The sequence below is a fragment of the Triturus cristatus genome, chromosome 6 (assembly GCF_964204655.1).
Source record: "Triturus cristatus chromosome 6, aTriCri1.1, whole genome shotgun sequence".
In the NCBI taxonomy this organism is placed as follows: domain Eukaryota; kingdom Metazoa; phylum Chordata; class Amphibia; order Caudata; family Salamandridae; genus Triturus; species Triturus cristatus.
In genome coordinates, this window is record NC_140589.1 from 1636182469 (window position 1) to 1636196761 (window position 14293).

At 43.0% G+C, this 14293-nt stretch overlaps 1 protein-coding gene across 2 annotated transcripts in view; it reads right to left on the reverse strand.

The window, feature by feature from the left end:
* The window catches only part of PLEKHH2 (pleckstrin homology, MyTH4 and FERM domain containing H2), a 626603-nt gene that overhangs the window by 290476 nt on the left and 321834 nt on the right, over nucleotides 1-14293 (reverse strand). Inside the window, exons 8-10 of one of the 2 annotated variants that reach the window (XM_085612785.1) lie at nucleotides 8822-8897; nucleotides 6800-6894; nucleotides 3998-4142 (exon numbers count right to left, since the gene is read on the reverse strand). In XM_085612785.1, the coding sequence (XP_085468911.1) occupies nucleotides 3998-4142; nucleotides 6800-6894; nucleotides 8822-8897 (316 nt within the window). The remainder of the gene's footprint in view (nucleotides 1-3997; nucleotides 4143-6799; nucleotides 6895-8821; nucleotides 8898-14293) is intronic. The other variant, XM_085612786.1, reaches the window with a different exon arrangement.

Consider the following 14293-nt stretch of genomic DNA (forward strand, 5'->3'; position numbering starts at 1 on the left):
TAATAGGCTTGTTAGTCCCTCCTTAATACTGCCTTGTCTTCATTTGTAACCTCCCATGAGGACTGGCCCATTTACTTCTGTAGTTACACATAATGTCTTGAAGCACTATTTTCCCTTAATGAGTTTCTCCTACTGCAGGCACAACATACTTTCCTGCAACATTCAGCGCACCATGAGCGCTTTTACTTTCCAAGCAGTCCGGGACAGTGGCGGCCGCTTCTTTGAAATGAAATAGGTCTCGCAGTTTAAAGAGTTTGAGCTATTGATATTGTAAATGACAAAGCCTTTTTATGGATGTATTAATTATCAAAACCGATAAATAAAATGTATTGTCATCTACAATGCCAATAGCTTAAACTCTTGTAAATGCGAGACCTATTGCATTGCAAATGTTTGTTTTAAATTTTCCCATGGGAAGAACACTCCCCCCCCCCCCCCCCCCCCGAAAGCTCCTTATGACTGACAGACTCACTCTCTGCGCTCACTCGCAACAGGGCACTTATCCCGAACTTTTGTGCCCTACCACTTTCAAATATCACCAGCCACCACTGATCAGTAGAATGTAAAATAGGTACAAATTATAAACATTGAGAAGGTAGAGGTTTGAAAGCTGCAGTAGCAACCACAAATAGGCACCAGCTGGATTTAATACATCTTCCTGGCAAGACTGAATGTTGTTTTTTATTTTTGAAATTACTTTTTTCTTCTGGCTGATGTGGCAAGCTCACAACTTTACGAACACAATCCGTTGACGATATTTTTGACAGCAAGACTAAGAATATATGCCCTTCAGAAGTGAAATATGTTGCTTCATTATTTATAATGTGACATATGTTTTATATACGTTTCTGAGCCTACATTTTATCTCGAAACATGTAACTTGGAAAAATATGAGCCAATAATAATATGTTTCTAATTATCATTCATACCACAGTTTTGCCATATTTAAGATTGTATCAAAAAGGGGTTTCTTTTACCCAAATGCAATGGCACCTTGTTTGCAACCTCACAAGGAAGAAACCTACTTATTGAGAAGAGGCTTTAAGAGTAGGGTCCACCCACCAGAATAGATGCAGCTTTATTACAGTGCTCAACACAGGGGGCACCCATCACACACTACTTAAAGCACAGTTTCATGCCATATGACTAAACAGATACAGCACCACATTAAATCTGAACAACTAAAAGGTACTGCCTCTCGGCCACACTCATCGGTGAAGCATAAGACTGGTAATTGCGATCTTAATGATATTCAACCATTCAACCCAACATTCATTACAAACTGGAATTTTTAGGTCTAACAAAACATAGCTTGGGCTATCTACCCAAGCTTATGTCACATATAAACAAGCGTTGGCAAAGCCACCAGGTAACGCCTTTGGGACTTATGGGCTTTGCCAATGGTTTTTAGGGATGCTGTACATCATCCCTAATGCGATGGGGCATGGCTAAACAGTAAACAATACAGGGCCCTATCGTATGTCTGCCTGATGTTGGGGCAAATAACACAGAGGGGGTGGTGGGGATGTAGCAATACTGGAAACAAGTGGGACAGAAGCACCACAGACCCGGAGTGTGGGAGGATAGAAGCAATACAATAGGCATGGGTGGGGAAGCAATATGGAGGGCAGAGGGAATCAAAACAGGCAAGAGAGAGGAACGTGGAGCACAGAGTGGTAGAGAAGCACTTGGGCTACAGAAAGGAACCTGGAGCTATTTGGGGGAAGCTCACTGGTGAACAGATGAGAAAGTAACATATCGAAGCACATGATAGTGTAAGCACAACATGAAGAGGGGAGAAGCACACAGGTGAGAGAGACCAGCACAGAGAGTGGCCGAATGGGAAGAGCAATACATGAGGGTGACAGCTGGAAAAAACATGCACTCTTGTGGAGTGCTTTAAGTAGAAGAAACAAGTAGTGCTTTATAACTAACCATTGGAAGGACACAAGTAATGCTTCCATGCTCCAAGGGATCTACAAGAATATGAAGGAAAGCCCACACAAGCTAACGAATAGAAAGCAAGCAAATGAGAGTGACAGTAAAGTAAACCAATGGTTAGAAATAGGCGGGCACTACGCCCATTGTAAGCCCATTGTTCGCCAACAGACAGCATGTACTATTAGACAAAACCTAACAATAAAACTACACAGATAAAGACTTTGTGGTCCTTCACCTCTCACTCACTCATTTTGAAAGCTTCATTGGTATTTTTTTAATCTCATGAAAGAATTGCTCACTCCCACATCATAGAATTCTGTGGTCAAATGAATATTGAGCTACAACCATAGACGGAAGACCGGTTATGTGTACATTGTAAATCTTTGTAAAAAGGTTTTAAGCTTTTAGCACTAAATGTATTTAGTTTGAAACATTCAATGAGAAACGTACAGCTCAAAATTGTAAACTGTCTTTGTCAGATTTAGATTGAAAATAATTGGTATAAAGAAGTTAGAAAAATAAATATTTAAAATCCCTTTTTAGTTTCAGGATTCATATAATTGTTACACTGACATTTACCTCATCTTGACATTAATTCAATGGGGCAGGCTGGCTCATGGGATTTACCAGGGATTATTACTTTCTCTGTCAAAATTGACATCAAGCTCCTTACCAATAATCGCCAAACACAGTGTATCTTTGACAGTTACGCAAATGAAGCACTGTCGATGTGTGAGATGCAGCCAGAGATACATTTACTCCATGCATAGAACAAATCCACAAAAGTCTGAAAATGAAGTCTGAAAACCTTTTGGGAGCATCCCCAAGTAGGATGGTCTCTATCAATCTGACCTAGAACTCTGGGCAATAATATTATACCAATGGAGACAGTTTAGGGCACGTGTGCCCTTTTCAAGTGACACTTGCCCTTCTAAATCAATGCTGTTGCAATAGAAAGTTCAACAACTTTGAAAGTTTCTGGAGAAAGCTTACTTTTTTGTTGGTATATTAGTATAACACTTGTGCTATCACTTTACAGCTATGCCAGCACCATTTACCTGAGACTATCCAAGAGCCGACCTATTGTCTACAGATGGTCTGGACACTACATCTGGATTATTGCTCTTCTTGAAGTACAATGATCACATCACCCCAGCATTGAGGCAAATATTCTGCCTGCTTTATGGCTACTCGCATGCATTTGAAAGACTCCTGCAATACTTAGCAGCCCTTCTATATACGTGGAGAGGTGTGGTGCAGCGGCCAGGGCAGCTGACTTCGGAGCACAGGGTTCATGGTTCAAACCCCGGCTCCAGTGGCAGCTCAGCTCAGAACCATGTGGCTCTGGGCAATAGCTCACTTAATTTCCACGACGGTCCCCAACGCCTTGAGACCCGTAAAGGTGAGTAGTTCGTGCTTTACAAATACGGATTTATAAACATGCCAGTTTTGTGATGAACAAATTTCACAATTTCCTTCCAGTGAGGTTCTTGAGATAGACTTCCATCCTTTTTGTGGGAACTCTACGTTTGGAAAAAATAAAATTGGGCAATGATCCCGGTCATTTAGAGCTGTCTGGAACTCAACTACTTAAATTCTATTGTCAATCATTATTTCATGGCTTCCACTTTCTGTACTAGTAGCCAACTGAGGTCGCCCATTTGCCACTAGTAAGAAAGTGCTAGGAGTCAGGAGACCATTTAGTTCGTAACACACCACTATATCAGACCAGACAATACAACACAATAAGCAGACACAGTGTAGGATATTCAATGCTCCATATGGTGCTCAAAAAGGCAATTATTCATACCTTTTCATTTTATGTGCCAGCACTTGATCGTGGCTTCATGAGGATGCTGCCTTACCTCACCTTATCCAAGGATCAGCCATGGCAAGATGATGAGGATACTTAGTGTAGCCAATATTCGTTAGTATCACACATACCTGATGTTTGAACGCAAGTCATTTCGAGTAACCAAAAAAGGTATTACATTCTTTGTTTCCTCCTGTTTTGTTAGTGTTGCATTTCACTGACACCCAAATCACTGTTACTCACCTCTTTTCATAGCCCGTGGGCTACTAGGGTCACTTATATTTCTACTATCAGATTCAGAGGTCCGTGAACTGGATCTAGAGCTGTCCTCTTCCTCTGATCCCGAAGAGTCATCTGCAAACGGGCTGGTGCTTATCTGGGTGGCTTTCTGAAGATGAAAAATAATAAAGGTCAGAATAGTGATGTGGCTGGAAACCCAATGTTTTCAAATGAATGCAGCAAGAGTTTGCATATGTCCAGTGCTTAGATCATCTGACCAACATTAAGCATCAGGTACAGATATTCTTTGACAACCATCTTTAAATTCTTTATCCACCCTTCTATTTTCAGTAACAAATAAATTGGTTAAAAGGTGGTGTGTGAGATGGAAAGTTGCATGTAATGGAAGGGACGGAGTAGGATATAGACCAAAATGTGTCACTGATAGCATAGTCACAGATCATATATGTTTTTTGTTTCATCCCAAGACCCTCTCATCACTCCCGCCACCACCACACCCAACGACGCCGCCCCCCAAATAGATCTTGCTCAACTGGACGCTGCTCACCATGCACAACTCTCAAGACCATGATGAGCATCCACTCCAGAGCCCCCTTGGATTCCTGCTTGCACCATATCTTCCACAGAGCCGTCATCTCCATCGCCACCGAGCTACTAGATATCTCCCACTACGGCTTTCGAAGCAGCCACAGCACCGAGACCACCCTCCTCGACCCCACCAATGACACACGCTCCCTCCTCGACTGGGGATCAACAGCAGCCCTCATCCTCCTGGACCTCTCAGCCACCTTCGACAGCGTCTACCACCGCACCCTAATGAGACTCCACGACGCCGGCATCTGCAACAAAGCCCTGGACTGGATCCGCTCCTTCGTCACCGGTAGAACGCAGCGAGTCAGTCTACCACCGTTCCTCTCAGAACCCACCGAGATCGGCTGCAGAGCCCCTCAGTGATTCTCTCTGAGCGCCACCTTCTTCAATGTTTACATGGCCCCACTCGCTCCATCATCAGGAACCACAGACTCAACATCATCTCTTACACTGACGACACCCATCTGATCCTCTACCTCACCAACCAGGTCACAATCACCAGAAACAACTTAAACAACGGGATGAAGGCTGTCGCCACCTGGACTAAAGACAGCTGCCTCAAGCTCAACTCGGACAAGACCAAAGTCCTCATCTTGGGACCCACCAACTCCGCTTGGGATGACTCCTGGTGGCCCACCACGCTAGGAGACCCCCCACACCCACAGACAATGCACAAAACCTCGATACTAAACTCCTCGCTTACTATGAACCACCAGATAAAAGCTGTTTCCTCATCATGTTTCCACACTCTCTGCCTGCTTCAAAAGACCTTCAGATGGTTCCCCACTGATTCCAGAAAGATAGTCGCCCACGCGCTCATCAGCAGGAGACTTGACTATGGAAACGCACTCTACGCAGGTGTCACCCAGAAACTTTTCAGGAAACTTCAGAATGTTCAAAACGCCCCAGCCAGACTGGTTCTCAACAGCCCTTGTCGCAGCCACATAACAGAACACCTGCGAGAACTCCACTGGCTCCCAGTCTACAAAAGAGTCACCTTCAAGCTCCTCACACACACCTACAAAGCCCTCCACAACACTGGACCAGCACACCTGAACCACTGCCTCTCATTCCACGTACCCACCAGACACATCCGCTCCGTCCACCTGGCCCTTGCCACTGTCCCAGGGTTCCGCAAGACCAGGATTGGAGGAAGATCCTTCTCCCAACTCGCCACCAAATCCTGGAACAACCTGTCTCTCCACCTCAGTCAATCCCCGTCGCTGACCCAGTTCTGGAAGGATCTCAAGACCTGGCTCTTCCACTAACCTCAGCCTCCAGATGGGCCTGCATCCTTCCCACCCCCACAGTGCCTTGAGACCCTCACGGGTGAGTAGCAGCGCTGTACAAATAATGATTGAATCCTTTTCACTACACCTAACTTGACCAGAGGTTTGTGTTTAGTAAGCAGCCACCTAAAACTGGGATTGACAGCAATGCCGTGCATCAGTACAGCTTGGTTGAATGTTATAGTGTTGGAGGTCACAGCACTCGAGGCCGTGTACACTGAGGGGACTCGAGCTGACTGCAAAGAGGCAAAATGGTACTTCTTTTTATACCGTATTTCAAAATGATTAAGATTGATACCAACCCATAGCCATTTTCACCTTTAAGTGATCAAATAAACAGTGGTGCTATCAGCCATTTTTCATGAAGTGTAAAAGTCATTTTGCACTGGTTTGTCAGTGCAGTACTGGCAAGGGGAAAACTACCCTCTCGCCTGTGCAAAAGTAGTCATCCAGTAGTGCAGCGTGTAATCCAGACCCTGTTACCAAAACCTTTGAGGGCTCTGGTAAACATAGAAGAGTTAAAATACATCTTATTCGAAAATATCTGTATTTGGGTGTTAAACTGGCATTGAGGTGAAACCTTTGCTCAGACAGTGTTGAAGTGTAAAAATGACAAAAGAATGAAGTAATACTATTACAAAATGTGCTGCATTATGCCACATACTTTCCCTTTTCTTTCTGCATAATTTAGTCAATGCTGCCACATAATTTGGCCCTCCCCTGCCACATAATTCCAGAGGCCCTGAACATAACCTATCAAATGAGGTTTCAAAATAGTTTGAGGGCAACTTTTTTCTATATAATCCCAATCTGTGAATTATTTAACATGTTTTGACTACAATTTCTCAGAGCATTTTCACTTTTGTCTGTTGCTCCTTTAACTTTGCAGAGAAGATTTTCCATACTCGTAATGAAGAGCTGTTACCCCTTTCAAGGTCGTGTAGACGGGACTGGTCATGTTCTTGTATATGAGCGAAGTATACGAGCCCGATGTTGAGTTTAAAGGGACTGAACAACCATCTGCAAAGCACAAAAAAAAACATTCTTAATCACTCATTACAGCACAATTTACAAACTAAACTTTACTATAAGTTAAGACAAAGGAGCTCATTGCAGGAGCCAAACATTCTGGAACCACCAGGAGCCTGCGCGTGGATCAAGATTAGCGCAGGCAGAATAGCAATCCCCTAAATTGTTCTTAATCCCTTCTCATGCAGAGGAGAAGAGAGAGGAGTTGGCCTAAAGGCTAGGGCGCTTGCCCTCGGACCTGGGGAACTGGGTTCGAGTCTCGGCAATGACACTGAACATCCTGTGATTCAGGGCAAATCACTTAATCTCCCCGTGCCTAACAAAAAATTAATGTGTGTCCTCGTGTAACGTAACTGGTGCTATGTAAAGCGCTCCGATACCTGGTTGGATTCGAGTCAAGTTTGCGCTATATAAAACTCTGCAAAAAAAAAAAAAGAATTCATAAATCAAGCAGGCCGTTATGATATTAAACCCCGCCCCCATTGAAGCACGCCTCTCAGCCTGGTCTAATTGCATGCTGATATCAGGACTCCTCTGTGTCCTGGGAAGGTATAGATGCAGAGTTAGCAAAGATTCATGTTGTTACTACCTAATGTATCCCTTCCCAGGAAGGGAAGCCAAACACCCACTCCCACCCCCACCCCCGATGAGTGGTGTCCAATATGCACTTTTTACTATAATGTAATTATTTTTCAAACAACCAGATCAATGTTTCTATAGATAGAAAAGCACTTCTAACAATAAGACATGTAGTCAATAGTGACTTTTGTACCACTAGTGCTCTGGCTCACCCGTCACCCCCTTGAGTCTCATGGGATGTCCTTCGCAGGAAAAAGAGGAGACCAAATGACTTTTGCACAACACAAACTAACGAAGGACATGGTAGAACCCTACATAGACGAATGAGGGTAGGCTGTAGCCATGATTTGACAATTCCCCCAAATACCAGGGGCCGTATTATATATACAGCGCATTTTCTTTGATTGCGCCGGGTACACCTTTTAAAAGTGCGCCCGGCGCAATCAAACTGTGACGTATTAGGGTGAATGCACTGCCCCCAGGGCAGCCGCATTCCTGTGAAAAAAGGAGCGGCTGCTTTGAAGCAGCTCAGTGTTTTTCAGTGCAGGCGGCAACCCGCCTGCAGTTTTAAGGGGGAATAGAGATCCCCTTGCAGGTGGCACTGGCGTAACGAAACTTGAGGGGGCCTCCCTGCAAGGTACGTGGAGAGGCCCCCTCTGGGCTCAATCAGGAGCTCTCTGGCCATAGTGCCGTGCTGAGGGGGCCCCCTGGAGCTGGGGGGCCCCCGCATCGCGGGTACTGCGGGGGCCTGTGTTACGCCCCTGGCAGGTGGGTGCAGTGAAGGACTGCACCCGCCTGCAAGGGAATGTCTGGGAGTTCCATGGGACCCCCTTCACCCCCTCCAGAGGGCTGCCATCAGGGGGTGCACTGTCAGTGCACCTCCTGACAGCTTCTTTGCCTCTGGGACCCGCATCTATTTTACGGTGAAGGCAAAGGGATCACCTCATTTGCCTTGGGCCACGCCTCCATCAAATGAGGGAACGCTCTCTGAAGATAGCGCTTGCACATTATGTGCGTCAGCGCTATCAGTATTACAGGAGGGGACGCACAATAATACGGCTTCAGGTGGTTATTGATGTGGTAAATCTTTATAAATACTTACAAAGAGTAGCCATCAGCACAGGGACATATCTGCCATCTTTCTACACCTCAAAGTACGAGGAGGACGAGAAGTTGCTGGAAGCAGCGGATCTGAACATATGCATATTGGGTGTGATACTTACATTTTTCAAGGAACGCCTGGTCCGGCCATGCCTAGTTGCATTGCGAATGACTGATAGCGTTTGAACTAAAACTTGCAATTTATTGTTGCCACAATGCAGAATCATGTATCACTTACTTCTTTTGATCAAGTCCACACTTAAGGCTTCAGACATTCGAATGCCTGATTTGGCAATTGCGTAAATTCGACTTTCCTAAAATGTAAAAAGAAAAAAATACTTTTCAGAAAAGCATAATGTCAACAGTATCCATGCTATACACAAAAAAAACTGTCTTGTATTAGTGCAGAAGTGTCATTGGATTCTTTTTGTATACCTACCAAAATATGAGTTGATGCCATATTCAAAGACGAGCTATTTTTAACACAAAAACTCTTTCTTACAGCCTCCACTTCTCTTCCATCCTGCCCTATGAGCTGCAGTTCAGACCCTAAGCCAAAGTCCTTAGGCTTTTCACACTTCTCAAATAGTTCTTATTTGGAACATAATTCTAGAGGGAGCTCAACAAGGAAAGAACACATCCATGTGCTTTGCTAATGTAAATCTAAACATTTTGTCGCATTTTTTCACTTTCAACTTCTTTTATCTTTTAGTGAGATTCTGAATTGCTGTATATCTTAGATTTGAGTTTATTTTCACTGTAGTTTTATCAATTTGATTTAAAATAATTTTCACAATATATGTGCTTGCTACACAATCATGTGCTAAAGAGACTTGGGCAATGGATATTAATTCTTTCTACAATGGCAGGAAAGGTCAGGATAAGATGCAATGTGACCACATCGAAATGCTGACGGGGGTGCATCAGTGCAATATTTGTGGGAGGGGTCATAAGCAAGATGGAAGTCAGTTGTACTGTTAGAAAGGTTTTAATCTGAGTTTCATCCCTGCTGCAAAGCTAAATCACTGTAAATTATTGCTGAATCTTAAAACAACCTAGTCAATCATCTATGCTAATTTCATTTTTACTGCACTACTAAAAATGAAATTACAAGCATTAATGCAAAAAAACTTTAACAGCGGTTCTTAACTTTTAATCAAATATATTAGTCAGCAATAAAGAAATTGAGTTAAAACCATTGGCATCTGGACTTCTGCCATTATGACTTATGTTCATTTAATCTCTGACTATGAGATACAAAACATAAATGTGTCCATGGCGATGACTTTCTACAGACTCCTTTGGATTTTGACTAAACTAGCCCATTATACTACTGAGGGCTCACTTGCTTCCTTAAAACTCTACCCATGTTAGCTTTGCATTTTTCCTAAAATAAATGGATGTATTAGACCTTCTGTTTGGCTGAGATGCTTTTCACTACATTTCATCTTCAAGTGATGTCACGGAAGTAGCCTTTGTACGATGCAGTCCTGTAGTACATAGGCGTGCTAAACACGAAGGGAGTCTGGCTTAGGAAAGTCATGAACATGGAAAAAAGACTGTCCATTCCAGCGAGAACCAGAGGAGGCTTATTCCTAGGTGAAGCATGCCACACTGAGACTGTTTCCAGAACTGCTGGTTGGGTTTTGTAGTGAAAGGTTTGGTAACTACTTAGTTCACTTTTCTTCTGCAGCAAAGTCTGGCGATGAGTGCAGCTGTCACACCAGACATTTGGGAGACTACAAATGCTGAATCTGTCTAAGGATGGGGAGGTTCTGCTGGTGATAAACACAGGGAGAGTGGAGTTGGAATACAGCTGCTATGCTGTGGCTCAGAAAACCTTAGGAGCAGATGCTGTGCCAAATGGTGGACAGCAAAGCCCAAGAGGGGAGAGTAAGATGTCTGGATTGCTTGTGGAGGTAACGATGAAGCCCTAGTGTGTTGTGCTAAGCAACAGTGGCTGTGCTATGCCCCTCAGCCAGGCCATGAGTAAATGCTAGTTTTTCAGAGGTTCCCAATGTCACAGAGAGAAGCTTACACTGAAGTGTGAATCTTGCCCCTTTAACCGTTTGGGTACCAGGCCTGAAGATGCTGTTTGCCTTAAGGGATTGGACTAATTGTTTGATTCCAGTTCATAAGAAGGACACCTACCCCCTGCGTGCCATTTGGAATCCTAGGAGGACAATCTTACAAGACTAAATGCACAAGATCTATCTGGTTATAGCTAAACATAAGAAGGCTTACTGAGTTACATCTGTATTTTCTAAGAGTTATAAAGTCTGACCATACGGATTTGACTTTACAGAAGAGCTCTATGGGATGCTGGGAAAACCAAAATAAAAATATTGCAATAAGCTGAAGTTTAAGGGGAGTACCAATACCAAATTTGTCAAACATATGATATTGTTGACATATAATTGTCTATGAACTTTTTCAGAAATGTGTGTGATGTCTTATTATTTTGTATTTATTTTGTCCCAACAGGGTTAGTGTCAATCAGCCCTATGCTATATGTAAATTATTATGTTACAATTGCATGGCTTTCCTCACAGGGTTGACAATGAAGGCGTCCCAAGAGAGGTAATGAGTGCAGCCTTCTTTGAAATGGCTCCTTCCCTCCAGACCCATTCCCTATGGGTACCAGCACAGGGCAAGGTTACTATGACCATCGTTGGCACTCACACGTGATGGAGCAGGGGTCACTAAACCTCAATCTCTTAGGATACCTCAATCTCTTAGGATAGTCAGCAAACAGAATCCCCCACTGGTCGTATGGACCTTTGACAGTTGACTTGAAGTGTTGAGGGAGATCTAGCATTCAGAAGTCATTTGAATTCCAATCAATCAGTACAATCCTATAATAATGACAGAAAGGATGATATGCAACCATGAAGCTTTGTTTTATGAGTTCATGCAATTATTACATTTATCAAGGATTAATCAAATATATCAATACAGGCAGGAAGTTAAGGTGCTCACACAAATCAAGATATTATAAAGTACAGAATGCAAATAACCAGTATGTAGAGAATGCAAATTATCCAGATTGAGTGTTCCATAGAGTAACTCATTTTAGCTAAATTAAGAAATCAAAGTGCAGAGGAGCTTTTTTAAAGAGAAAATGAGGAAGTTGTCAGCTTCATTTGAACTTCAGAAAGTGGAAAGAGTGTTCAGCATGAAGCCTCACACTCAGGGAAATCAGGAAAGTGGAGAGATCTGCTCTCTTCAAAGTCAGGAATAGTCCTCTCCCTAACTGCTAAGGAACCGTAAATAAAAGCACGATCAAAAGTTCCAGAACATCCATATCTCATTCCCACATTTTCACACCAATCCTGTGGCAGCATTTACCACTAACTGATAGACTTCCCACATTAACACTCCCCCACAATTAGGTACACATCTGCTCATACTTGAGTGTTGTATCTTTCCAGTACAGGAGGCTCATTTCACCATCATCTCTTAGTTTCTACTGCCAGCTGTCTCCGCCCAGGCCTCACTATCAATCTAGTACAAAATAGGGAGCCTTCCTCTTGCCAACGAGGGACTAGACAACACACCAGCGAAAAAGGAAATACGCAGCATTCTAAAAATCTCAAAATATTTAGCACCCAGCTAAGGCCTAGAAGCTAGCTAAGTTAGCTTGAAGATCCAAATGGAAGTACAGTACCATGTTATTAACCATATGAAAACAAGCGTTCATCCTTACAATGTGAGCATTCAATAAGTGGAAAGGCAGATGGGTGTGCACAGCAATCTTATATATGATAATGCATAAATGTGAAACACACAAGTTAATGATTTAAGGAACACGTTAAATATATGAATTATATGCTGTAACATAAGATTAGGGTATATGCAGAGGGTGAAGTCTAAATTACGCTGCTCCACAAGTTACAGCCATTAGCTACTCATCCATTTTAATCATGTCCTAACTATGTGAAGTTAGCCTCATCCCAAAAATGTATCTTAATCCAAAACTATTTTTTAACAAATACACTCAATACCTAGCCCAGGTACTTCACCCCTTCCTGTGAGTCAAAACTAGCTAGGATGGAGGGCATCTGGAACAGTGATGTGAAGACAAGGACTCTGAGTAAGAAAGATTAACAACAAGTAATCCAGGTCAGTGACGGCTGGCAGGGAGCAAGAGTGGTGAGGTGGGGATCAAACTTTTATATAAAATAAAAAAAACACCTCTTTGGCCTGCCACGTCTCTTCTCCGCTTCCCTTCCAACGAGTGCCGGAACGGAAGGATAAAGGCTCCCCTAAGAAAATCAAAAGGATGCAATGCAGCGTTGTGATTGGTCTGAGCACCATGGTTCAGCGCTCAGACAGGCAGTGGGAGCCTGTGCACGTTCCCCACCAGGCTGTGCATTACAGCCAGGTGGGAAACATGCCAAGTGTGCATGGCTGTTTGGCCGGCTCCAGACAGCTGACCAAACCGTCATGTGCTCTTAGAGTGTGTCCACCACTCCTTCCCCTGTGACCCAGCCCTGCCCTAACTTAGCCCAGTAGCAAAGAAAAATAAAATGATAACAATGTTTTATTTTATTTTTCATTTTTTCACTGCTCCGAGAGCAGTGGGGTGAAGCTCCTCCGCTGAATCGCCCCTGATCAAGTTGTGACCTACTTGTCCATGTTCTTTATCCTAGACCTAATTACCTGGACCTTACCTTAGCATTCTAAACTGGTGAGGTATACCTCGAAATAGCTTTCATCTTATGTAACGTAATACTCACAAGAAAAAAAACTGCAGTTACAGATCAGCTGCAAATGAAACTTCATGAAGATCTAAAGAGATCAGTTTTTTTGGTTTATCCTGAGGCTGAAGTCATATTAGAAGCTGACCTAATGGAATTAGACATGGGGAGAGTGGTGGAAAAAGTCTTAAGACCAAGTCAGAAGGTAGGTGACCACTGAATTGATTGTGTGATTTCTACTGACATATGCAGTCAAGGAATGCACTACAGGATAATACGGTAATGTTCAGATTATAAATGCTCATCATTTGTGTAATAAGATGGTGTCACAGTGATTTGCGATGTTTAACCACATATTAAAGTCTCATAAAATAAAACAATGAAGATATGAATAGTGCCCTAACATTAGAAAGGGGTGGAGGGGCGCTGAAGCTACCCAATAATCAACAGCACTGTAATTTCCAATTGGTGGTGTGGTTACAGGTAGAGAAGTTCAACAGCAGCACCTCGCTACTTCCCAATTGGTTGTACTGGACGCTGTTATATGTATTATTTCATATATTGTGTTCTTTTAATATTTATGTGTTACCATTGTTTAAATTGTTAAATATCTTTTATATACTTGCTCTGTTTAACATATTATGTCGTGTCATAGGGCGTTATCGAATGATGATGATGTTCAGGTTAGCCATTCAATATCACCGCTCAGAAAATGCAGTTGTGGGTAATGTTGAACAATCAACTCCACCTCTTTCTGTGATCACTTATTTGTTCGACAGAGCACTCAACATATTGGTGACACATATGAAATGTGTTTTGGTCCACCAACAGAACAATGAAAGAACTAAGGAGATGGCGTACAGGCGGCGAATTGAAGTTACAGTGTACAAGTTGTGTGAACCATTTTGAATGGATGTACTGACGAAGCCTCAAGTGGACGTAGGACAAGTACAAGGGTACAGAAAGGTAAAGGCCTAGGTATAAGGGTCCAGACTATATTTGGAGTCAAT